The sequence below is a fragment of the Coregonus clupeaformis genome, chromosome 30 (genome assembly GCF_020615455.1).
Source record: "Coregonus clupeaformis isolate EN_2021a chromosome 30, ASM2061545v1, whole genome shotgun sequence".
NCBI lineage: Eukaryota > Metazoa > Chordata > Actinopteri > Salmoniformes > Salmonidae > Coregonus > Coregonus clupeaformis.
Genome location: NC_059221.1, coordinates 18,435,587 through 18,463,334, shown reverse-complemented (window position 1 = coordinate 18,463,334; position 27,748 = coordinate 18,435,587). Strand labels below are relative to the sequence as shown.

The window sequence follows — 27,748 nt, the reverse complement described above, 5'->3', positions numbered from 1 at the left end:
AAGCTGTGTGCCAGAAGAGAAAATAACTTATCCAAGTCATGAAAGCTGCCAGAGGGCGTGGGGACATTGCTTACATCCGATATGACCGGCTCATTGTCCACCCTCCCTCCCAAAAGCCTGGAAGGGATGAGTGAGCCAAGCCTATGGGTTCATAGTTTTAACCCCGAAGCACACACACACACTCTTACACACACCAACTGATTAATGGACTGCTAAATGTATGTTTTTTTTCTCTTGCATTGTTTGCTATTTTCCATATTATGTTTCTGAGAAGCTGCCCAGGAAAGGACTGAAAATAGCCCATAGTAATATATGTAGCCTTAGAAATAAGGTTCATGAAATCAATAACATGATAACATCAGATAACATTAATATATTAGCCATTTCTGAGACTCACTTAGATCATTCCTTTGATGATACAGCAGCAGCAATACAAGGATATAACATATATAGAAGAGACAGGAATGCTTATGGGGGAGGTGTTGCTACGGTGCCTTCGGAAAGTATTCAGACCCCTTTACTTTTTCCCAGTTTTGTTACATTACAGCCTTACTCTAAAATCGATTAAAAAAAGAAAAATCCTCAGCAATCTACACACAATACCCCTTAATGACAAAGCGAAAACAGAAATACCTAATTTACATAAGTATTCAGACCCTTTGCTATGAGACACGAAATTGAGCTCAGGTACATCCTGTTTCCATTGATCATCCTTGAGATGTTTCTACAACTTGATTGGAGTCCACCTATGGTAAATTCAATTGATTGGACATGATTTGGAAAAGCACACACTTGTCTATATAAGGTCCCACAGTTGACAGTGCATGTCTCCCGAGTGGCGCAGTGGTCTAAGGCACTGCATCGCAGTGCTAGCTGTGCCACTAGAGATCCTGGTTCGAATCCAGGCTCTGTCGTAGCCGGCCGCGACCAGGAGACCCATGGGGCGGCGCACAATTGGCCCAGCGTCGTCCAGGGTAGGGGAGGGAATGGCCGGCAGGGATGTAGCTCTGTTGGTAGAGCATGGTGTTTGCAATGCCAGGGTTGTGGGTTCGATTCCAGTATGAAAAAAACTCACTAACTGTAAGTCGCTCTGGATAAGAGCATCTGCTAAATGACTAAAATGTAAAATGTCAGAGCAAAAACCAAGCCATGAGGTCGAAGGAATTGTCCGTAGAGCTCCGAGACAGGATTGTGTCGAGGCACAGATCTGGGGAAGGGTACCAAAAAATGTCTGCAGCATTGAAGGTCCCCAAGAACACAGTGGCCTCCATCATTTAAAAAAGTAATATTTTACCCCTTTTTCGTGATATCCAATTGGTAGTTAGTCTTGTCCCATCGCTGCAACTCCCCTACGGACTCGGGAGAGGCAAAGGTCGAAAGCCATGCATCCTCCGAAACACAACCCTGCCAAGCCGCACTGCTTCTCGACACACTGCTCGCTTAACCCGGCAGCCAGCCGCACCAATGTGTCGGAGGAAACACCGTCCAGCTGGCGACCAAAGTCAGCTTGCAGGCGCCCGGCCCTGTTACAAGGAAATCCCGGCCGGCCAAACCCTCTCCTATCCCGGACGACACTGTGCCAATTGTGCGCCGCCTCATGGGTCTCACCGGTCACGGCCGGCTGTGACACAGCCTGGGATCGACCCCGGGTCTGTGGTGAGTACAGAGACATCCTTGATGAAAACCTGCACCAGAGTGCTCAGGACCTCAGACAGGGGTGAAGGTTCACCTTCCAACAGGACAACAACCATAAGCACACAGCCAAGACAACGCAGGAGTGGCTTCGGGACAAGTCTCTGAATGTCCTTGAGTGGCCCAGCCAGAGCCCGGATTTGAACCCGATCTAACATCTCTGGAGAAACCTGAAAATAGCTGTGCAGCAACGCTCCCTATCGAACCTGACAGAGCTTGAGAGGATCTGCAGAGAAGAATGGGAGAAACTCCCCAAATACAGGTGTGCCAAGCTTGTAGCGTCATACGCAAGAAGACTCGAGGCTGTAATCACTGCCAAAGGTGCTTCAACAAAGTATTGAGTAAAGGGTCTGAATGCTTATGTAAATGTAATATTTCTCTTTTTTATAATAAATTAGCAAAAAATTATAAAAACCTGTTTTTGCTTTGTCATTATGGGGTATTGTGTGTAGATTGATGAGGGGAAAAAACTATTTAATCCATTTTAAAATAAGGCTGTAACCTAACAAAATGTGGAAAAAGTCATGGGGTCTGAATACTTTCCGAAGGCACTGTATATATGTAACCGACCTCCTCGATTCGGTCTTATGTCGCAAAATTTGAAATTGTGTTTTTTACATTGGATAAAAGTAGAGACTCAGAGCTGGAAAATTGTATATCATGCACTACAGTTGAGGAACAATGGGAAAGTAATTCTGCTTTGAAAGTTGATAAACTTGTAACCTCACTTCTGAGAAAATGGTCCTTGAATGTTTTGGTACACCTACTGGAGAGCTCTTCTTTGTCTACACCCATTCAGCATCGTTCTGAACCTCTAAAGCCTTAGCTCCACCCATCTCTTTAAGAATTCACATGTGAGGCCATGTACTAAACAACCAAAGATTTGAAGACTAAAGGCTGGTTTATACTACGGGTGTGTTTGGAGTGCACTCTGGGCATTCATAAACTCAGAGCGTTGTCAGATTGTCCGTTCGTAAATTCAAAACGTTTCGCTCTCGGAGCGTTCAGAGTGCACACTGGACGCTCTGGCTGAAGAGTAGGGTTGATCCGAGCATTCTGACCTAACAACAGCAGTCAAGCACACAAGCTAACTGGCTAACGTTGGATAGCTTGCTATCTACATCCAGATACACAAATGAGAGAACAGCTCACTCTGACCATTTTACTCACCCTAGCAGAGCTGGTTAGGCTCTTTTTATGTTATCTAGAGCATTGGTGACTGCAACTGTGCTGCTGGCAACAATTTAATTACGCTTTTTTGCCAACGTTTTTTGCTCTGGCACACTCAGATGAGAATGCTCTGAAATCGGAGCAGATAGCCAGAGAGAATTTTGTTGTCGCAGTGACATCATGAACATTCTATTGAAATGGTTACTTGCATAGTGGAGTATTTTGTTTAGACATGTAGCTAGCTAGCTAAACAATGAGCCATAATTTCAACTCATAACGTTACTACCCTGCATGAATCTGCAGGTAGCTAACCTACCAGGTTCAATGTTAGCTAGCTAACATTAGGCTATAACTAGCAATGCAAATGGCTCTGAGATACGACTAATATAACTACACAGATCATACACGTAACGTTAGCTAGCGAGCCAGCCAGCTAATGTTAGCTAGCTAGCTAACAGTACACTTTAACTTGAAATGAAAACATTTACATTTACATTTACATTTACGTCATTTAGCAGACACTCTTATCCAGAGCGACTTACAAATAGGTGCATTCACCCTAAAGCCAGTGGGATAACCACTTTACAATATTTTTTTTTATTTTTTATTTTTTTTAGGGGGGGTAGAAGGATGACTTTATCCTATCTCAGGTATTCCTTAAAGAGGTGGGGTTTCAAACGTCTCCGGAAGGTGGTGAGTGACTCCGCTGTCCTGGCGTCGTGAGGGAGCTTGTTCCACCATTGGGGTGCCAGAGCAGCGAACAGTTTTGACTGGGCTGAGCGGGAACTATGCTTCCGCAGAGGAAGGGGAGCCAGCAGGCCAGAGGTGGATGAACGCAATGCCCTCGTTTGGATGTAGGGACTGATCAGAGCCTGAAGGTACAGAGGTGCCGATCCCCTCACAGCTCCATAGGCAAGCACCATGGTCTTGTAACAGATGCGAGCTTCAACTGGAAGCCAGTGGAGTGTGCGGAGGAGCGGGGTGACGTGAGAGAACTTGGGAAGGTTGAACACCAGACGGGCTGCGGCATTCTGGATGAGTTGTAGGGGTTTAATGGCACAGGCAGGGAGCCCAGCCAACAGCGAGTTGCAGTAATCCAGACGGGAGATGACAAGTGCCTGGATTAGGACCTGTGCCACTTCCTGTGTAAGGGGGAGGATTCAGCAGGGAGGAGAATGTGGCAAAGAGCTTCCTAGGGTTAGAGGCAGATGCTTGGAATTTAGAGTGGTAGAAAGTGGCCTTAGCAGCAGAAACAGATGAAGAAAATGTAGAGAGGAGGGAGTGAAAAGATGCCAGGTCGGCAGGGAGTTTAGTTTTCTTCCATTTCCGCTCCGCTGCCCGGAGCTCTGTTCTGTGAGCTCGTAATGAGTCATCAAGCCACGGAGCTGGAGGGGAGGACCGAGCCGGCCGGGAGGATAGGGGACACAGAGAGTCAAAGGATGCAGAAAGGGAGGAGAGGAGGGTTGAGGAGGCAGAATCAGGAGATTGGAGGGAGAAGGATTGAGCAGAGGGAAGAGATGATAGGATGGAAGAGGAGAGAGTAGTGGGAGAGAGAGAGCGAAGGTTGCGGCGGCGCATTACCATCTGTGTAGGGGCAGAGTGACTAGTGTTGGAGGAGAGCGAGAGAGAAAAGGATACAAAGTAGTGGTCGGAGACATGGAGGGGAGTTGCAGTGAGATTAGTAGAAGAGCAGCATATAGTAAAGATGAGGTCAAGCGTATTGCCTGCCTTGTGAGTAGGGGGGGACGGTGAGAGGGTGAGGTCAAAAGAGGAGAGGAGTGGAAAGAAGGAGGCAGAGAGAAATGAGTCAAATGTAGACGTAGGGAGGTTGAAATCCCCCCAAAACTGTGAGGGGTGAGCCATCCTCAGGAAAGGAACTTATCAAGGCGTCAAGCTCATTGATGAACTCTCCAAGGGAACCTGGAGGGCGATAGATGACAAGGATATTAAGCTTAAATGGGCTAGTGACTGTGACAGCATGGAATTCAAATGAGGAGATAGACAGATGGGTTAGGGGAACAATTGAGAATGTCCACTTGGGAGAGATGAGGATTCCTGTGCCACCACCCCTCTGACCAGATGCTCTCGGGGTATGCGAGAACACATGGTCAGACGAGGAGAGAGCAGTAGGAGTAGCAGTGTTTTCAGTGGTAATCCATGTTTCCGTCAGCGCCAGGAAGTCGAGGGACTGGAGGGTAGCATAGGCTGGGATGAAGTCAGCCTTGTTGGCAGCAGAACGGCAGTTCCAGAGGCTGCCTGAGACCTGGAACTCCAGGTGTGGGGTGCGTGCAGGGACCACCAGGTTAGAGAGGCAGCAGCCACGCGGTGTGAGGCGTTTGTGTAGCCTGTGCGGAGAGGAGAGAACAGGGATAGGCAGAGGCATAGTTGACAGGCTGTAGCAAATGGCTACAATAATGCAGAGGAGATCGGAATGAAATGAACTAAACATCTGGGAAAGGAGAGAGTAAAAACCAAAACTCCCAAATATAACTCTCCCAACTTCACCTCAGAAACTATAATTGTTTCACTGAACCACCCGAATAAAAACTCTCCCAACTTCCACTTTAGAAATTAGAATTGTTGTGAACTACAGCGGTTCAATGTTTCAAGGAATAGACTCAACTTACTTTATTCAGCTAGCTAACTATGACGCTATAGCTAACTAGCATGCTAGCATCCAATAACACACAGTTTAGCACCAATACTTGGTTACAACAAACTACCAATAGTGTGTTAACACACTAAACAGATAATTTGTGTCCGTGTCTAGTTCCTTTCATAACGCAGCAATAATTAAACGTTGGCTAGCTAGCACAAATATATTGTATTTAGCTGCTACAGTACAGCTAGCTGGTCGTGTTGGCTAGCTAGCAATGGCTTCTGTGTTGACTTTGTTTGAAAAACGGCGGCGCTGCGAACAAATGTAGCTGGCTAAAAGGATATTGTATTTAGTTGCTACCGTTGCTAATAGCTACTCGCCAGCTAGTCCAGGAGGTGAGTTAGCTAGCTAGCTAACCGTGCTACACCCGGCACCGCCGAATACAATGCTAACCTACAATAACTACCCACAACAGCCTACGATGCCTACCTATAATACCTAATAATATACAGCCCACGATGCCTACCTATAATACCTAACTACAATCTAAATACATAGTTTAAGCCTTACTCGACAAAGCCCAAGCTATGTATAAAGCCAAACTTACCCGACGCCAGCTGTCTGGGTGGCAGACTGCAATCAGTAGCTGTAATTAAGTACAGTAGCCACCAACTACCTAACGTTAATGCCTCGGATAATGAGGTTAGAAAAACAGCTGAATGGTAGGTAGCTAGCTGGCTTAATTACAGGTACTCTTAAGCGTGAAATAACATCGGAAACAACTATCCACAGTTGCTAAAAGTTACCAGTAGCTACCCGCTAGCTAGCTAGCTTTGTTGGTCCAGGTAGTGGGTTAGCTAGCCTCGTGCTTCGCCGGGCTCCGCCGAATACAATACTTACCTACAATAATTACCTACAATAACCTACAATAACTACCTAAGTAAACTACCTACAATACCTAACTACAATACCTACCTACAATCTAAATACATGGTTTAAGCTTTACTCAACACCATATAAGAAGCCAAGCTTACCTCCTGCTAGAGAAAACACAACCTCTCCCGACCACTGGTTACCCTATCACGTAGTAGAACTACATAAGTGTTGCAATTTCAGAAATGCATCAACGACTTTCTGACAAAATAAGAAACATGTAATATCTGAAAATGTAGCTAGCTAGACTATCTTACCCATATACGTGGATGGACGCTTCTCCCTCTCTGTCACGAATGCCATTGTGCCTTAGTTTGAAGACGTAGTCCGGAGACAGGTGTTTTATACAACAGACTTCTGTGTGTTCTCTTTTTGACTCTGTGTGCATATTTGCAATCAAACGCCAGAATTTTCTCCATCTCCTTAGCTATCATTGATGGGACAAGCTCCAGAAGGTGGAGAGCAACACTTATGTAGTTCTACTACGTGCTATCTTTCAAAAAAGCCGCGTTAGAAAGGATTGCCTAAACATACTGACCAGCTCATGTTATAGACAGAAGCGTGCTACATGGCAGACCAATACGAACTCATCTCTCGGCATGTCCAGCCCACACATTATCTCAGCCAATCATGGCTAGCGGGAAGGTTGCTGTCTTTTTCTGTGGCTAAACCAACTAGGCTTGTAATTTAACAATTGTATTCATATTTACAGACATACAAGTTTGTTATTAAGCAACATGATAGTCCACATGTTCCAGAAGGCATTTCTGCCAAAAAGGTTGACGTTCAAATGGCTTTCCTGTGAAGTAGTGACGATCGACATACGCCTATTTTCCTGAAATGAGTCACATATATTCAGAGCCATATCCCAGTAATGCTTAGAGAAGATCTCATGTCTAGTGTTATTGAAGTACGGTGGCTGCAAGTTCACCTGCCTCATCTAAAGCCTTTTCTTTTGGGGTGTTGCTATAGGCCACCAAGTGCTAACAGTCAGTATCTAAATAATGTGTTTGAAATGCTTGATACTGTATGTGATGTAAACAGAGAGGTCTACTTTCTTGGGGACCTGAATATTGACTGGTTTTCATCAAGCTGTCCGCTCAAGATGAAGTGTCTCACTGTAACCAGTGCTTGTAATCTGTTTCAGGTTATTAATCAACCTACCAGGTTGTTTACAAACACTACAGGAACAAGCTCATCCACATGTATTGATCACATTTTTACTAATACTGTAGAACTCTGTTCTGAAGCTGTATCCGTACCCATTGGATGCAGTGATCACAATATAGTGGCTATAGCTAGGAGAACCAAGGTTCCAAAAGCTGGGCCTAAAATAGTGTATAAGAGATCATACAAAAGTTTTTGCTGTGACTCTTATGTGGATGATGTTAAAAATATTTGTTGGTCTGATGTGATTAATAAGGAGCATCCAGACGCTGCACTTGATGCATTTCTGAAATTGCTTCTTCCAGTTATTGATAAACATGCACCTGTTAAGAAACTGACTGTTAGAACTGTTAAGGCTCCATGGATTGATGAGGAATTGAAAAACTGTATGGTTGAAAGGGATGGGCCAAAAGGAGTGGCTAATAAGTCTGGCTGCACATCTGACTGACTTACTGAAAATTTTGAAATGATGTGACTAAACTTAACAAAAAGAAGAGAAGAAACTAACTGTATTATGAAGCCAAGATCAATATATAAAGAATGATGGGAAAAAACTTTGGTGTACTTTAAATGAAATTATGGGCAGAAAGACATATTCAACTCCATCTTTCAACAAATCAGATGGATTATTCATCACAAAACCATTTGATATTGCCAATTATTTGAATGATTACTTCATTGGCAAAGTGGGCAAACTTAGGCAGGAAATGCCAACAACTAACAGTGAGCCATCTTATTCATGCATAAAAAAAACAAATTTTGTAATGTTTGTGTGGCACAGGTGGAAACATTATTGTTATCGATTAATAATGACAAACCTCCTGGCATTGACAACTTAGATGGAAGGCTACTGAGGATGGTAGCTGACTCTATGGCCACTCTTATCTGTCATATCTTTAATCTGAGTATAGAGGAAGGTTTTTGTCCTCAGGCCTGGAGGGAAGCCAAAGTCATTCCGCTACCTAAGAGTGGGAAAGCGGCCTTTACTGGTTCTAACAGCAGACCAATCAGCTTGCTGCCAGTCTTAGCAAACTGTTGGAAAAAATGGTTTGACCAAATACAATGCTATTTCTCTGTAAACAAATTTACAACCGACTTTCAGCATGCTTATGGAGAAGGGCACTCAACATGTACTGCACTGACACAAATGACTGATGATTGGTTGAAAGAAATGGATAATAAGAAGATTGTGGGAGCTGTACTGTTAGATTTCAGTGCAGCCTTTGATATTATTGACCATAACTTGTTGTTGAGAAAACGTACAGTACCAGTCAAAAGTTGGAACACATCTACTCATTCAAGGGTTTTTCTTTATTTTTACTATTTTTCCAAACTTTTGACTGGTACTGTATGTTTTATGGCTTTTCAACCTCTGCCATATTGTGGATTCAGAGCTATCTATCTAATATAACTATTTAATGGAAGCTTCTCTAATGTAGGGTATGGTGTATGCCAGGCAGTTCTCTAGGCCCTCTACTTTTTCCTATTTATACAAATGACATGCTACTGGCATTAAACAAAGCCTGTGTGTCCATGTATACTGATGATTCAACCATATACGTGTCAGCAACCACAGCTAATGAAGTCACTGAAACCCTTAACAAGGAGTTGCAGTCAGTTTTGGAATGGGTGTCCAGTAATAAACTGGTCCTGAACATCTCTAAAACTAAGAGCATTGTATTTGGTACAAATCATTCCCTAAGCTCTAGACCTCAGCCTAATCTGATAATGAATAGTGTAGCTGTTGAACAAGTTGAGGAGACTAAATTACTTGGTGTTACCATAGACTGTCCTGGTCAAAACATATAGATCAATGGTTGTAGAGATGGGAAGAGGTCTGTCCATAATAAAGAGATGTTCTACTTTTTTGACACCACACTCCACAAAGCAAGTCCTGCAGGCTCTTGTTTTGTCTTATCTTGATCATTGTCCAGCCATGTGGTCAAGTGCTGCTAAGAAAGACCTAGTTAAGCTGCAGCTGGCCCAGAACAGAGTGGCACGTCTTGTTCTTCACTGTAATCAGAGGGGTAATATAGAAACTATGCATGCCAGTCTCTCTTGGCTAAGAGTTGAGGAGAGACTGATTGCATCACTTCTTCTTTTTATAAGAAACATTAATGTGTTGAAAATTCTAAATTGTTTGCATAGTCAACTTACGCACAGCTCTGACACACACACTTACCCCACCAGACATGCCACCAGTGATCTTTTCATATTCCCCAAATCCAGAACAAATTCAAGAAAGCATACAGTATTATATAGAGCCGTTATTGCATGGAACTCCCTTCCATGTCATATTGCTCAAATGAACAGCAAACCTGGGTTCAAACAACAGATAAAGCAACACCTCACGGCACAACGCCTCTCCCCTATTTGACATAGATAGTTTGTGTGTATGTATTGAAATGTAGGCTATGTGTGCCGTTTTTAATTGTATGTCATTCTGTACTTGAGCTGTTGTTGTCTATTAATGTTCTGTATTATGTCATGTTTCATGTTCTGTGTGGACCTCAGTTTCACGCCCTGGCTCTGGGGACTCTTGTATGTTGAGCCAGGGTGTTAGTTTCTTTGTGTAGTGTCTATGTTTCGTTTTCTACGTTCTGTTCTAGGTTATGTGTTTCTATGTTGGCCGGGGTGGTTCTCAATCAGGCAACGTGAATCAGCTGTTGCTTGTTGTGCACTTGTGTTTTGTGGGATCTTGTTCCGTGTTGGTTTGTGTTCATGACCGAGGACTTCACGTTTCGTTTTGTTGTTTTGTATTTTGTATCGTGTTGCTAGTACATTATTAAAGAGATGTACGCATATCACGCTGCGCCTTGGTCCAATCATTATGACGAGTGTGACACTCAGGAAGAGTAGCTGCGGCTTTCACAACAGCTAATGGGAATCCTAGTAAAATACTTTTGTTTTGTTTTTTACCGTATTCTCACTTCTGCTTCTCACCCCCCACTAAACCTCTCCTTCTCATCCTCTCTGCACTTCTCCTTCTCACCCCCCACTACACTTGTCCTTCTCACCCCCCTCTACACTTCTCCTTCTCACCCCCCTCTACACTTCTCCTTCTCACCCCCCTCTACACTTCTCCTTCTCACCCCCCACTAAACTTCTCCTTCTCACCCCCCTCTACACTTCTCCTTCTCACCCCCTCTACACTTCTCCTTCTCACCCCCCTCTACACTTCTCCTTCTCACCCCCTCTACACTTCTCCTTCTCACCCCCTCTACACTTCTCCTTCTCACCCCCCTCTACACTTCTCCTTCTCACCCCCTCTACACTTCTCCTTCTCACCCCCCTCTACACATCTCCTTCTCACCCTCTCTACACTTCTCCTTCTCACCCCCCTCTACACATCTCCTTCTCACCCTCTCTACACTTCTCCTTCTCACCCCCCTCTACACTTCTTCCTTTCATCCAGTCATCTCACCCCCCCTACTGTACTTCTCCTTTCTCATCCTTCCCAATCCCAAATCCAGTGGCATGTGTTAGGAAATTGACATTTCCCCACCGCCCCACCCTTCACATCCCTGGAGCTGTATCTAAGGGAGAGGAAGTGGGCATGTGTGAGCTGGCTGGCTGGCTGTTTTCTGGAAATTACCCTCCATTGACACAGTGTGACAAAGCCGTGCGGGCAGCAGAGCTCCTCTTAAAAGGATTACACAGGGAGCGTGGAGCTGGGGAGGGGGGGACGAGGGGGGACTGTCGGCAGCAGGAGGTGTGTGCATGCCCAATGAACCATCCTCTCCTCCTCCTCTTGCCTGGCAAGGGCTGAGAGAGTAGAGAGTCAGTGTTTAGTGTTAAGACAAACAGGCAGGCGGGCGGGCGGCGGGCGGCGGGAGTGGAGTAGTGTGTCACTTAGCTTGAGGGGAGACGAGAGAGAGAGGAGAGGAGGATGTAGCATGAGTATAAAGCTGCTCGCTCGCTCACACACACGCAGACACACACTGCATTCCTGCTGATGAGCCAGATCCCAGTCTTTATTTGTTCATTAGTAGTTGAACCACGGGTCTGGAATCAGTTCTTAAGGACTTGTGGGTATCGTCCGCTCAGATAGCGCCAGGGTCAGACATGGAGCGTCTCTGCTCTCCAAGTCTTTCAGGATGAGTCTTTGATAACTTTGATGTAGTGCCACACAAAGTGATATTGATACTCATCTGATTAATCAAGCCTCTTTCTGTCAATGGCAGCTCAGTGATATGGGCTTCATGAATGGATTAAAGTTATTCAAGTTATATCCCATGTCCGGCCTGTCATCAGAAGAGGTATATTGCAGCTTCTGGCTAGGAGAGCATCTCACACGCGTTTCACGAGAGATACTGTACCAACCATACATCATCTATCATACTGTACTTCCCCTATGTCTGCCACACCTTCCAGAGTGGCACACATAACTATTATTCTACTCATATCTCTCTCTCTCCTCTCTCTCTATCTCTGAGGCATTAAACATCCCCCATTTCTTTTGTAACTGTCCTTAAGTCGTTTGGGATTGCTCCAGCCATGGTCTGACATGGATATATTTAGTCAGGCCGCCTTCTCTCTCCACTGTGTTTCCCCCTGTACCCTGAATTGCCAAGTAGTAATAAAACATTGATGTATTCAGACCCTCAGGCAGTGCAGTGACACACTTACTTTACATCCAGAGCAATTAATGTCCACTAAATCTAGATTACAATGCAGATGTCCCACTGGGGTAGCACAATGCCCAAGTGGGCACACACAGACACAGGGGGGTAGAGAGAGAGAGGGAGAGACCCACCGCTAGGGACTGTCACGTGGCAGGGGTGAATGTTGCTCGGAAAGCGGGCACCGCTTTAAAATGCTGGACGCTCTTGTTGGTTTTTCTTCCACATGCGTGCCCAGTAATGGCATATTGATTGTTTACATAGAGGCTGTGACTTCACACATGGAGATGGTATTGTGTGTGTTTGTGTGTGTGTGTATGTTCCCTACTCCTGCTCCTCTCTTCTCTTCCCTCTTATTTTCTCTCCTCCTCACACACACACACACTCCTCTCCTCTGGACAGCAGCCAGCTCCTAGCCTCTGAGGGGCTGTGCAGCACAGAAGGCAGCATGCCACCCAGAGCCAAGGTCATGCTGGGCGGCCATATTGTATTTTATTACAAGGTGGGCTGCACTGAGCACTAATACGGTCTCTTGTTAGATTGATCACCCATGGCAACAGCAGCAGCAGATCAGGGGACTAGGCAGGTATCCAGAATGTTAATGCACCCTCCCGGTTTTTATGTTTGGCCAAATTATTTTCATTGGCTTTATTAATACATAATTTATATACAGTGTACAGGTATACAGTATATTAGAAGATTGTGCTGGTAGTTAAGGTCTATGTGGGAGGGTTATGTTTGTGTGTTGTGTTATGTGAAGTGAAGTGAAGTGAACGATGACATCATCCTTCTAAGAGTAATGATGCAGGTTCCATTAGTCCCCTCTGTTCAGTGGGCTCTGGTGTGATGACATCATGCCTGTTTTCTGACATGGGTGGTTGGGGTTGGGAGGTTGAAAAAGCTTTTAATTTCTGCTCAGACCCCCTATGACCAGCTACATACAGTAAAGGAGGGTCTCTCGTAATATCCATCTTACGAGATGGAAAGCCTAGAGATATACAATACCATATTACGATCGTCATTGTCAAAACTTTCAGATTATCAGGGAATACCATATTACTATGGAATGCCATGGTGTAAAGCTTCTCCTCTAACCTCTGATCTCTCTCCACTTTGACCTCTGCAGGTGACCCCAGTAGCTGGCCCTCCAGAGGGGGGTACCAGGGTGACCATCCATGGCATGAACCTGGGCCTGGCGTTCAGTGAGATGGTGGACAATGTTAAAGTGGCTGGAGTCAAATGTTCCCCTGTGGAGGAAGGCTACATCATTGCAGAACAGTAAGTCAACGCACAGACAGCTACACACAGGTCACACACGCAAATACACACACACACAGACACACACATTAACCTAGCCTTAACCCTAACCTTGAATTATATATTTCTTCCCCACATTGTGTATTTTCAAAACTGTAGACATTCCTAGCCAATTAATCAATTACAGTGTTAAAGGCTAAGTGAATGGAAAATGTTTCTACAGAACAGTAATGGAATAATGGCAGATGATGCCTTGAAATACAATACAATAAATGATCTCAGTTCCCAGTTCTTTACCATTTTAAGACTAGCCAACAACAGCCATACAGTCACTAAGTCTGCAGCTTTCTGACCACTGAGAGGTGAGTAAAAGCACAGTAAAAGGAAATGAACTTCACATTGGCCTAATTGTGTTCACTGTCAAGCCTTGGAGCTGTATGCGACTGTACGAGACAGGACCATCTAACACAAGCTGGCAGCTCACATATACAAACACACAGAGACACACACACACAGACACACACACACACACACACACACACACAGAGACACGCACACACACACACACACACACAGACAAATACATAGAGACACGCACACACACACAGACACGCACGCACACTCTCTCTCTCACACACACACCAGAGAGACTACTCTCTTAATTATGACTGGAGCAGGGCCATCAGTCTCGGCCTGTTGTTTTCCCATACAGGAAGATAGCCCACGCCTCACACAAACACTCACACACACACACACAAACACGCATACATACCCTGTCAGTCCCAGAACCTCTGTGTGTGTTTACCTTTGTTTAATTGTTTTAATTGTCTGGTGCAGCAGAGAGCACATTAAGCCTGCCCCATCACCCTACACTAATTGTCCGTGGCCCATGTTTCATAATTGGCTTCCTGCTGCCTCCCACAGACAGACTAGACAGTTCAGTCAGAACGGCTGAGTCAGGAGAGCAGTACATTGTGGATACCCCTTCCCTCACCTAGACGGGTACATAGACCCTCCCTGTCACAGCAGTACTGTAACAGTGCTCTCTGTCTTCACCTAGACAGACAGGTGTATGTGTCCTGTACACCTCTCAGATGAATGACCCCTGACCCTCCCTGTCAGCACACAGCAGCACTCTACCGTCCTGACCCTTAGTGGAGTGGAGTGGTGGCTTATGGGTGCCCTCACCATGACAGGTGTATGGAGACCTCTTAGACTTTTGACTCAAATGGAACCCTCCCTGTCAGCACACAGCACCTGAGTGGAGAGGAGTGCAGAGTAAAAGGAGGATATGCAGACAGACAGAAAAAGCACTCTGTCACTCTCTCTTCCTCCATTTGAATGAAAGGAAAATGACTTGGAGCCAGTGGGGTAGAAAACAGTTTTGTGAGCTTTGTGTTGGAGCTGCAGCCTGCTGAGACAGAGGTAGCCTGGCACACAACAGAACAGAGTAGAGCAGAACAGACTTCTCCGTGGAGTGAAGTCCTTAACCTTAATTCCTCTGCTGGCCTTCTTCTGCCCTCTCTCTGAACCCCGCTGAGCACTGCAGCACTGTCCTGCTGCAGTGGTGACTACTATACACACCCACATCAGGTATACCTCAGCACTGATACTGAGGCAAATCAGAGAACTGTCATAGGAGTTAATTCGACAAAGGTTGTGCTTTGCTTTGCATGTGTTATACTCTAAACATCCAGGAGGCAAATGTTTTGGCCATTGTTATTAGGGCAGAGGCTTTTGAAATAGACTTTGGTAGCTAGATTGGGTAGAGTTGATGTTTTGTGGGGTAAAGTTGTATTTTTGGGGCTGCACCGTAAGTGGTTGGGGAGGTCTGGCTGTGTGGCTCCAGCTCTGGCTGGCTGTGTGTGTGTATAATTGAAATGCGCTGCATGTCACACTGGCTGTAGGGGACCATTTGTCAGCAGTGCACCGATCTGACAGCAGTTTAATCCGATTGGGACACTGCTGGAGTGAATTCATTTATATTGCAGTGTAAAACGTGTCAGAGGGGGAAATTAGAAACCTGGCTGGGGACCCCAGCAGCAGTAGTAGTGTGACTAAGAAGGGGTAGGGGTGTGGAGGGGTGTGGGTAGTGTTGAGGTAGTGGTGGTAGTGGTCTGGATCCTTGACTTAGCAGAAGTTAGCACACATTGTCAACCTGTTTGTTCTCTGCCCTGTTAGTCTTGTCTTGGTCGGACTAGTGTGGTTTGCATCACAAGCTGTATTCCAGTCAACAGACTATTTTTATTTATTAATTTTGTCTTTTTTTATTTAAAAAAAGTATTTGTATTATTGGCCCATCCACCACCCCCCGTCTTCGGAGGACAAAAGTAACAAGAGGCCCGCCTCTTGGACGCAGACACACAATTTTGCTGTTATAAAGCTAGTTTCCTGCAATTCTACAAATTTTGACATGGTGCTGATAGAACATTTGCAGCTTTAAAGCTAATTTCCTACAATATTACACGTTGCAGTCGCAAAAACCATCAAGCGCTATGATGAAACTGGCTCTCATGAGGAATGGAAGACCCAGAGTTAACTCTGCTGCAAAGGATAAGTTCAATATAGTTACCAGCCTTAGAAATTGCAGCCCAAAGAAATGCTTTGCAGAGTTCAAGTTACAGACACATCTCAACATCAACTGTTTAGAGGGGACTGTGTAAATCAGTCCTTCATGGTCGAATTGCTGCAAAGAAACTACTACTAAAGGACACCAATAAGAGGAAGAGACCTGCTTGGGCCAAGAAACACGAGCAATGGACATTAGACCGGTGGAAATGTGTCCTTTGGTCTGGAGTCCAAATTTGAGATTTTTGGTTCCAACCGCTGTGTCTTTGTGAGACGCGGTGTGGATGAACGGATGATCACCGCATGTGTATTTCCCACCGTGAAGCATGGAGGAGGAGGTGTTATGGTGTGGGGGTGCTTTGCTGGTGACACTGTCTGTGATTTATTTAGAATTCAAGGCGCACTTAACCAGCATGGCTACCACAGCATTCTGCAGCGATATGCCATTCCATCTGGTTTGGGCTTAGTGGGACTATCATTTGTTTTTCAACAGGACAATGACCCAACACACCTCCAGGCTGTGTAAGTGCTATTTTACCAAGAAGGAGACTGATGGAGTGCTGCCTCAGATGACCTGGCCTCCACAATCCCCCGTCCTCAACCAAATTGAGATGGTTTGGGATGAGTCAGACGCAGAGTGAAGGGGGATTGTGGAGGCCAGGTCATCTGAGGCAGTACTCCATCAGTCTCCTTCTTGGTAAAATAGCACTTACACAGCCTGGAGGTGTGTTGGGTCATTGTCCTGTGCTCAGCATATGTGGGAACTCCTTCAAGACTGTTGGAAAAGCATTCCAGGTGAAGCTGGTTGAGAGAATGCCAAGAGTATGCAAAGCTGTCATCAAGGCAAAGGGTGGCTAAATACAGTTGAAGTCGGAAGTTTACATACACCTTAGCCAAATACATTTAAACTCAGTTTTTCACAATTCCTGACATTTAATCCTAGTAAAAATTCCCTGTCTTAGGTCAGTTAGGATCACCACTTTATTTTAAGAATGTGAAATGTCAGAATAATTGTAGAGAGAATTATTTATTTCAGCTTTTATTTCTTTCATCACATTCCCAGTGGGTCAGAAGTTTACATACACTCAATTAGTATTTGGTAGCATTGCCTTTAAATTGTTTAACTTGGGTCAAACGTTTCGGGTAGCCTTCCACAAGCTTCCCACAATACGTTGGGTGGATTTTGGCCCATTCCTCCAGACAGTGCTGGTATAACTGAGTCAGGTTTGTAGGCCTCCTTGCTCGCACACGCTTTTTCAGTTCTGCCCACAAATGTTCTATAGGATTGAGGTCAGGGCTTTGTGATGGCCACTCCAATACCTTGACTTTGTTGTCCTTAAGCCATTTTACCACAACTTTGGAAGTATGCTTGGGGTCATTGTCCATTTGGAAGACCCATTTGCGACCAAGCTTTAACTTCCTGACTGATGTCTTGAGATGTTGCTTCAATATATCCACATAATTTTCCTTCCTCATGATGCCATCTATTTTGTGAAATGCACCAGTCCCTCCTGCAGCAAAGCACCCCCACAGCATGATGCTGCCACCCCCGTGCTTCACGGTTGGGATGGTGTTCTTCGGCTTTTTCCTCCAAACATAACGATGGTCATTATGGCCAAACAGTTCTATTTTTGTTTCATCAGACCAGAGGAGTACGATCTTTGTCCCCATGTGCAGTTGCAAACCATAGTCTGGTTTTTTTATGGCGGTTTTGGAGCAGTGGCTTCTTCCTTGCTGAGCAGTCTTTCAGGTTATGTCGATATAGGACTTGTTTTACTGTGGATATAGATACTTTTGTACCTGTTTCCTCCAGCATCTTCACAAGGTCCTTTGCTGTTGTTCTGGGATTTATTTGCACTTTTCGCACCAAAGTACGTTCATCTCTAGGAGACAGAACGGCGTCTTTTTCCTGAGCGGTATGACGGCTGCGTGGTCCCTTGGTGTTTATACTTGCGTACTATTGTTTGTACAGGTGAACGTGGTACCTTCAGGCATTTGGAAATTGCTCCCAAGGATGAACCAGACTTGTTTTGGCTGATTTCTTTTGATCACGTTTTTGGTTACTACATGATTCCATATGTGTTATTTCATAGTTTTGATGTCTTCACTATTATTTTTTGCAATGTAGAAAATAGTAAAAATAAAGAAAAACACTTGAAAGAGTAGGTGTGTCCAAACTTTTCACCGGTAGTGTATATATATACAGTGAGGGAAAAAAGTATTTGATTCCCTGCTGATTTTGTACGTTTGCCCACTGACAAAGAAATGATCAGTCTATCATTTTAATGGTAGGTTTATTTGAACAGTGAGAGACAGAATAACAACAAAAAAATCCAGAAAAACGCATGTAAAAAATGTTATAAATTGATTAGCATTTTAATGAGGGAAATAAGTATTTGACCCCCTCTCAATCAGAAAGATTTCTGGCTCCCAGGTGTCTTTTATACAGGTAACGAGCTGAGATTAGGAGCACACTCTTAAAGGGAGTGCTCCTAATCTCAGTTTATTACCTGTATAAAAGACACCTGTCCACAGAAGCAATCAATCAATCAGATTCCAAACTCTCCACCATGGCCAAGACCAAAGAGCTCTCCAAGGATGTCAGGGACAAGATTGTAGACCTACACAAGGCTGGAATGGGCTACAAGACCATCGCCAAGCAGCTTGGTGAGAAGGTGACAACAGTTGGTGCGATTATTCGCAAATGGAAGAAACACAAAAGAACTGTCAATCTCCCTCGGCCTGGGGCTCCATGCAAGTTCTTACCTCGTGGAGTTGCAATGATCATGAGAATGGTGAGGAATCAGCCCAGAACTACACTGGAGGATCTTGTCAATGATCTCAAGGCAGCTGGGACCATAGTCACCAATAAAATAATTGGTAACACACTACGCCATGAAGGACTGAAATCCTGCAGCACCCGCAAGGTCCCCCTGCTCAAGAAAGCACATATACATGCCCGTCTGAAGTTTGCCAATGAACATCTGAATGATTCACAGGAGAACTGGGTGAAAGTGTTGTGGTCAGATGAGACCAAAATCGAGCTCTTTGGCATCAACTCAACTCGCCGTGTTTGGAGGAGGAGGAATGCTGCCTATGACCCCAAGAACACCATCCCCACCGTCAAACATGGAGGTGGAAACATTATGCTTTGGGGGTGTTTTTCTGCTAAGGGGACAGGACAACTTCACTGCAACAAAGGGACGATGGATGGGGCCATGTACCGTCAAATCTTGGGAGAGGACCTCCTTCCCTCAGCCAGGGCATTGAAAATGGGTTGTGGATGGGTATTCCAGCATGACAATGACCCAAAACACACGGCCAAGGCAACAAAGGAGTGGCTCAAGAAGAAGCACATTAAGGTCCTGGAGTGGCCTAGCCAGTCTCCAGACCGTAATCCCATAGAAAATCTGTGGAGGGAGCTGAAGGTTCGAGTTGCCAAACATCAGCCTCGAAACCTTAATGACTTGGAGAAGATCTGCAAAGAGGAGTGGAACAAAATCCCTCCTGAGATGTGTGCAAACCTGGTGGCCAACTACAAGAAACGTCTGACCTCTGTGATTGCCAACAAGGGCTTTGCCACCAAGTACTAAGTCATGTTTTGCAGAGGGGTCAAATACTTATTTCTCTCATTAAAATGCAAATCAATTTATAACATTTTTTACATGCGTTTTTCTGGATTTTGTTGTTGTTATTCTGTCTCTCACTGTTCAAATAAACCTACCATTAAAATTATAGACTGATCATGTCTTTGTCAGTGGGCAAACGTACAAAATCAGCAGGGGATCAAATACTTTTTTCCATCACTGTATATTATTATATAGTATATTATTATTATTATTTATGTTTTGGAGTGGCGGCCACGATTGCATATAGGGGAAACACTTGTCCCTGCCTAAGTAAATCCTCCAGGAGTCTCTCTCTTCCTCTCAGCCCAGCCAGGAGCTCTCTAGGCCTCATTAGTTGTGATTCAGGAGATAAGCACTAGAGAAACAATGATGTGGCCTCCCTACTCTCCATCTCTCTCTCTCTCATTTTCTCTTTCTCTCATTTTCTCTCTCTCGCTCTCTATCTTTCTCCATCTCTTTTCATCTCCCTCAACACCATGATTGATTCTTGTTCTTTATTACTCTCCACGAGCGTCGATCGATAGGCCTCCTGGTTTTATTATGTCATTTGATCTGGCCACCTGCCGGCGGTGGGAGACACCTGATCACGCCTTATGATAAAGCTGTATTGATCCGCCATGGGGTGTCGGCAGGGGTCCTGACTGTGAAATACATTTGACGTTGCTACGGCGACGCTGGAGCTTGATCAGCACGGCAGGGGGCTTGTTGGTGGAGGGATATTTATGATGTCTAGTCCCCTTCACTCCCCAGGAAGTTATAGGGCTATTGCTATGAGTGGTGTGGAGGTGTGTGGCGACTGGTGGAGGAGTACGCTTCTGAAAGCTGTATGTGGCGAGGTGTCCAGTTCAATTACGTTTCACATTTTAATGTCACGTGCACAAGTACAGTGAAATGCCTTTGTAAATGGCCTGCCTTGGATGTGTCATGTAAAGCAATCAGAGAGCCAGAGAGAAGATTACATTGAGAAACAAGATGAGATTGATAGAGTAAAGGAGCATAATGATCACTTTTATCCTCCCAGTCCACCATATGTATGAGAGCTTGCCTGGTGAAGTCAGAACAGGGACTGGCTGAGAATACTACTGTCTCTATGGGAATGGATGACTAAGAACACAATTATGTATGTGTTTTGTGTTGAATACTGTATTCAGTGCATTGAGCTTGTATTGTATTGTACAAAACCGAATAGATGCGCTAGATAGCGTTGTGATTTTGTGTTCCTTGTTTGTGAAGCACTGTTTTAGGTGTCTGGTTAACTGTGTTTCGTCTCCTCATTACAGGATAGTGTGTCTGACTCTGTGTGTAGTCTTCCAGGATAGTGGGTTTTTTATTGCCTGAGTTGAGTGTTTGACTGTGTGTGTTTTGTGTGTTTTTCCAGGATAGTCTGTGAGATGGATGCTGCCCCAGCAGACAGCAAGCCTGGCCCGGTCCAACTGTGTGTTGGGGAGTGCAGACCTGATCTCAAGACTCACTCTGCCCAACTCTACGCCTTTGTGGTAAGACACTGTTATCATTAATATTTTATGTTTTAAGTATTTTTTGAAATTAGAACCGTTTTTTTACGCTTACATTGACATACAAATAGTAATAAAAAAGTAATAAACTTGGCAAAATAACCAATAACTCTACACTACTGGCTGATGACTATTAAAACTCTAAACGTTTCAGAATGAGGAAGAGAAGTATTCCTCAAGCTTTCTTCCATGTCGACCACCATTGTTGTCTTGTAAACCAGAGAATAAGGCCTACCAATGCACTGAAATGATGAAGCCTTTTCCTGAAGTATGTTATGTTGAAATACATAATTGCACAGTAATTACCACAGAGATGCCCAGGGAATCAGCAGTGATTAAATAGACAATAGGTGTTGTCAACAGTAGGTGTTGTCGTACAGTAGTAAACCCTAAGAGAATACCTGAATGAACACCTCCACACTTGCCTTCATCCACACCTGTATCTCACCCATACTAAAGCTAGCCTGAAGCTAACTGATAATCAACACTCCCATTCACACACTCCCAATTAGCCACCACTTAACAATTAACAACCGCTAGTAATTACTAGAACTGTTTTCAGAGTAGCGCTTTAGCCTATCCCCTGACTAGTAGAGCACTGAGTGAGGAACCGTGTGTGTGTGTGTGACGTTTGTGTGTCTGCACTGACACTTTTGACACCAAAAATGTGTGTTGCTGCTCAGGGAGTTGCGACATCATCACAGCGCTGTATGTGGCTACTACAGTACTTTACCTGCAATTCCCTAATATCACAGCCCCGTTAAAGAAAATGACACATAACAAAAGCTCTCTTCAATTTTGTAGACAACCAAACACTCTCCGCGCGCGCTTGTGTGTGTGTGTGTGTCCATCTAATGGTGTCAGCGGCGCTGAGGAGCAGTCCGACTCTGTTTTGTCAGTGTCTCTCAGCATTCCAGCCTAGCTGTCTGTCTGTCTGTGTGGGTGTTTCTCCAGCTGTCTGTCTGTCTGTCTGTGTGCTCACTGATGACAGGCAGGCCGACTGGGCGGGGCTACTGTAAACACTAGTTATTTTCAGGTTTTTAAAGGTTCAATGGAATAGAACTCAGCAATGCAGAACACAGCAACACAACACAGGATGAGTGGGATTGCAGAGGGACTTTAAAAGCTCCTGGCTTTATTTTACTCCCTCTTTACATGGGGTCGCGGTGCAGAGGGAGGGCATGCCACGGACCGGGGCAGTTGAAAGCTATTATTGTCTGCTGTGGCTCGGTATAGAGTAGAAGGTACTGTTAAGAGGGACAGGAGGTGTATGATAGCTGAGTGCATTACAGTGATAGAGAACAATTGTTTTCACTCCCCCTCCTGTCTCCCTTCCACCTCTAGATGCCATCGGTGCAGGGCCTTTCCCCCAGCAGAGGGCCTGAGTCTGGGGGCACCAAGGTGACCATCATGGGGGAGAACCTGGGTGCTGGCAGCAGTGTCACCGTCCTCTTTGGGAACCAGACCTGCGAATTCTACGGGTAAGTGAGAGACCCATCTCACCCCCTCTCCTACTTACACTGACTAGTTCATTTGTGGTAGTTTAATTGTCTGCTGTGGCTCGGTATAGGGCTCCAGAGTGGCGCAGCGGTCTAAGGCACTGCATCTCAGTGCTTGAGGCGTCACTACAGACCCCCTGGTTCGATTCCAGGCTATATCACAACCGGCCGTGACTGGGAGTCCCATCAGGTGGCGCACAATTGGCCCAGCGACGTCCGGGTTTGGCCAGTGTAGGCCGTCATTGTAAATAAGAATTTGTTCTTAACTGACTTGCCTAGTTAAATAAAGGTAAAATAAAAAAATAAAAAATACATACTGTATTACTCTCCGATCTCTCCTCCTGTGGAAAACATAGAAGTTAGAAGAAAGAAAAGCCATTTGTAATGGTTTTCAAAACTTCAGTCTTAATAAATACAGGTAAATTATGTAAATTGTGCTGTTACCCAGTGGGATCTCTCTCTCTCTCTCTCTCTCTCTCTCTCTCTCTCTCGCTCTCTCTCTCTCTATTGCACTCTTTCTCTCTCTTGCTCTCTCGCTTTCACTCTTTTTCATCTAAGTGAGAGCCCCCTAGGGGCATCTCTCCTTCTCTCCCAGTCAGAAACGTGTGCAATTCTTAATAAGGTTTTGATGACCCACTGCATCAAACCTCTTTAATAATAGACCCCAGACAACCTTATGCTCCCCTGCCCGGGATTTTTTCCCTTTTTCAGTTACCTTTACTTTTTTTTATTTGATCTGCTCTCTCTTGCTTCCTTTTCATCTCTCTCTCTCTCTCTCTCTCTCTCTCTCTCTCTCTCTCTCTCTTTCTATATATCTATCTTTCTCTCCCGCCCTACCTGTCTCTTTCATGCTCTCCATCTTGCTCCCTACCCCTCTCTCTCTCTCCATCCCTCCCTCCCTCTCATCTCTCTCTCCCTCTATATCTATTTAAAGCGGTGCAGCGTAAGGGAAGGGCGGAGGTCTCATTGTAATGATGTAAGATTGAGGAGTCAAGGCAGCTTTAATGAGATCTGGGCTAATTGTTCTCTCTGTGATTCTGACCGTGGAGAGAGAGAGATGAGAGGAGAGGAGGATGGGGGATTGCTAAGGAACAGGGCTAGTTTCAGTGGGTGGGCAGGTAGTGCAGGGATCCATAGAGAGGGATGGAGAAAGGTGAAGAAATATGATTAAAGAAGAGATGCAGACATTGAATGTATGTTGGCATATGTGTTTGTGTGTGTGTGCAGGCGGACCATGACAGAGATTGTGTGTTACTCGGCTCCCTCCCTGACTGGGGTGGGTTCGGTGCAGATCAGTGTGAGTGTGGACCGGGCCCAGGTCAAGGAGAGCCTGAGTTTTGACTACATCGAGGACCCCACCGTACAGCGCATCGAGCCAGAGTGGAGCATCGCCAGGTAACATCAACACCTCCACTCCTAGATATGAGCATCAGTAACTGGACCCACTCTACTCCCTAGTCCTTCATAGAACCCACCATCAAACTAATCCCACCAGCACTGCTAGTTAACAGCAAGAGTTGGCTTGGGTGAGTCAGTGTTAGATAGTGCAGAGCTGTAGTCAGACAACAGCCAGACGTAGTAGTGGTAGTGATTGTGATTGGGAAGCATCGCTGCAGCATCTCCCAGGCAGGCGGAGTTTGTAATGTAATTCAAGAAAGGGATGATGAGGGATGATGAGGGATGATGAGGGCTGAGAGAGAGAGAGAGAGAGAGAGAGAGAGAGAGAGAGAGAGAGAGAGAGAGAGAGAGAGAGAGAGAGAGAGAGAGAGAGAGAGAGAGAGAGAGAGAGAGAGAGAGAGAGAGAGAGAGAGAGAGAGAGAGAGAGACTGTGAACATGTGGCAGAGGTGTGAGAGTGGAGCAGATGGCAGCTGAGAGTTTAGTCTGGAAGAGAAGACAGAGCAGCATGTCTTCCATCCCTCCCTCCGCTGAGAGACAGAGAGAAGAGGGGAGGGGCACCGCATTGTTTAGTCAAACTTATTCTCTCTTTTCTGAAGCGAGAGCACCACCCCATTCCTTCTCTCAGCCCTGGGGATCAAAAGGGCTGCCAGGGTGCAGTGTACATAAACACAACCCAGGAATGCGTAGCTAAGATCAACAGGGAGGACGGAGATATATGTGTGTCATGCATTAGATCAAACACATGAGTATCTTTTACCTGGCGCACAGCTATGTAACACCCTATCTCCGTTTTGTTCAGTGGATCTCAGAATAACTCTTGTTTTACTACAGAGCCGCTAGACTGTAGGTGATGATACTGCAGTAGCACCATACACATACATATTCTGATTACTCTTTGACTTTCTGTCTATGTGATGCTCATCTAGTGCTCCCAGCAGCCCTGGCTAGCCTGGTCACTAATATAACACACTGAACTTCAGCTCAGCCGCAATAACAGTCCCGATCACGATAACGTCCTGTCCGTCTGTGTTGTTTAGGTCAGCACGGCCTGGCTTTTTTTGTTGAGCCACGTACCTACGACCGCTGCAAACTAACTAGCGACCTCGGCGCCGCAGCTAGCTGTGTTTGATTGTCAGTTAAAAGCATCTTTAATCATTTATTTACCTCAAAAGCCTATTATCTTCTGAAAACGCCTTGTCAAAGAACAAGTTAGTTTGAAGCTTTTTTTATTTATCTGAGGTAAAAACGTTTCCACAAAGGGTTGTGCAGGGTAGGAAGTTTTGGAGAGAAGGTCTTGTTGTTGGCTGGTGTGTTTGTTTGTAAAACTTCTCTCTATCTCTGTGTATGTGTGTGTGTGTGTGTGTGTGTGTGTGTGTGTGTGTGTGTGGAAACAGCGGCCACACTCCTCTGATGGTGACAGGAACTAATCTGGATGTTGTGCAGGAGCCCAGGATGCGCGTCAAATACGGCGGCCGCGAGTCTGTCAACGTGAGTAGTAACACACACACACGCACATACACACATACACACATACACTAGGCCAGATGATGCTGGGGTGGGGTAGTACAACACACTCTCTTGGACTAGATGATGTTGGGGATGACTGAGTGATATAAAGTCTTGTCCTGCTAACCCCTAGCTTCCTCTACTTCCTACAACCTCCCCATGAACCATATCTCAAATCTCCCTTAACACTCTAACTAGCCTCCCTAAATAATGGAGTAGTTGGAGAGTGATTCACATGCAGTATTTAATTGGACTGTTTTACCACCACCAGGCTCCAGTTACTATGGGCAGTCAGTCAGGGCCTCAGCTAAACACAGTCCTGCTCTACTATGTGCTAACCTGCTCTACCCCACTTAGATTTGTTGTTATGGTTGGAGTATTCAGCCTGAATGTTAAATCTCTCAGAGGGAATTTTCTGGAATCTTGAGTGTGGGAGGGTGTTGGAGGGATGGGGGGCTGAAAGGTTGGAGCTTAGGGCGGTGGAGGGTTGGAGGGTTGGAGGGGCTAAGCAGGGTGGAGGGTAGTGGGCTTGGAAGGCTGGGGGAAGACTGGGGGGCTGCTCCATTCCTAATGGGTTCCAATGGAAGATTAAGTGCTGTCAGAAGGCTTTGGTCAGCATAAAGAGCCCTTCTCTGTATAATCAGGGGCGGGCGGGGGAATCGTTACAAATTGCATTTACGCTCCAGTCCTGGGGGTCCATGTTTAATTAAGGGAATGGGATTTTTCCACTGCTACAGTCGGGGTGAAGGTGGGGAGGGCAAAGGGGGGGGCAGGTAGTGCGTTACAAGTGCTTCATGCCAGGAAATACTGTCAATCAAAATACATATTGTATACGTACATACAGACTGTAGTCAGATGCCTACTGTACACACACTATATGACCGTGCTCTGAAGTCTTCTTCTTTGACTAAAATGGTCTCTGTATGACTTCGATATCACACTTCACTAGAACGCTGCTCTTTGGGTCTCAGAGAATCTTTGTAGAGAACATTTGAACAGATTTTCTCTAAAGTAGTGTCTCCTTACCTTCTGTATTCACAACCCTCCTCCCTCCCTCCCACCCAGACAGACTGTATTGCCCTAAAGTGGTTCTGAGGTGCCTGAGTTTCTTCATGATTGCTCCAGTACCCAACATCAGAATTGTAACCTAGTCCTTTGTTCTACTACATGTCTCCATGTATGGACACAGTTACCCCATAAGACCCTTTTATAGAAGAAACCCAGCCATTTTCAGTCTAACGACAGACAGTCTTACTGCTTTACTCACACAAAGACAGAACTGGGTCAGATCAGAAAGAATTCTTGGAAACCTCTGAGCTGAAATAGGATTTGACTTGTGTGTGGGTGCTGTCTGGTGTGTCAGTCAGGTAAAGGCAGAAAGCTTTGAGCGCTCTGCGGCTTTCTCCTTTAAAGTGCAGTCTCACCCCCCTACACACACACACACACACACATACCAAGCGCCTCTCACAGACACCCGGCTCCTCTTTGATTCCCTCACTCCAGAAGAAGCAAAGAGAAGAAGCCGGCGTGTGAATTTTTGTTAACTGCTGAGGTTACAATTATAGATCTCTTAATTCCTTCCTCTCGTCTTTGTCGCGGAGGGAAAGGCAAACAGCGCCGCAAGCCGTGCAATCAGGGCCCAGCCCAGAAAGGGCCTGTCATGTCAGCCTTCGAAGTGTCACCTGCCTTCCACTAAATTGCCTCCCTCGTCTCCCTTCTTCCATCCTTCCCTCTCGTCACCTGCACACCATTCTTCACAAAGAAGAAGAAGGCACAGAAAGGGATACCATTTTCTTTGACACGCTCTGTACCTGTCACTGGTTCACAATTGAAACATTAATCATTGTCCCTGATTAAAGCTAAAAGGTGTATTTTCCTCTCACAGTCCCCAATGCCCCCCCCACCCCCATTTTCTCTTATCATCTCCTGGAGAATTTCACCTGCCACATTTTATCCCCATTAAGAAGTCTGCCTGGCTGATGTGAAGTCATCATGAGATAGATAGAGGCTGTGTCCCAAATAGCACCCTATTCCCTACATATGGCACTACTTTTGACCAGAGCCCATATGGGCCCTGGTCAAAAGTAGTACATTATATAGGGGAATAGGGTGCCATTTGAGACATAGCCAGACTGTCAGAAGTGGAAGCGATCAACAGCAATTTGAGCTGATCAGAGAGAGAGAGAGAGAGAG

General features: G+C 45.3%; 1 protein-coding gene across 1 annotated transcript in view; it reads left to right on the top strand.

Annotated features, from left to right (window-relative positions):
• Positions 1-27,748, top strand: part of LOC121545737 (plexin-A2-like) — a 294,265-nt gene that overhangs the window by 216,563 nt on the left and 49,954 nt on the right. The window contains exons 13-17 of the mRNA XM_041856524.1: positions 13,310-13,461; positions 21,016-21,133; positions 22,496-22,632; positions 23,878-24,045; positions 25,444-25,537. Coding sequence (XP_041712458.1) covers positions 13,310-13,461; positions 21,016-21,133; positions 22,496-22,632; positions 23,878-24,045; positions 25,444-25,537 — 669 coding nt within the window. The remainder of the gene's footprint in view (positions 1-13,309; positions 13,462-21,015; positions 21,134-22,495; positions 22,633-23,877; positions 24,046-25,443; positions 25,538-27,748) is intronic.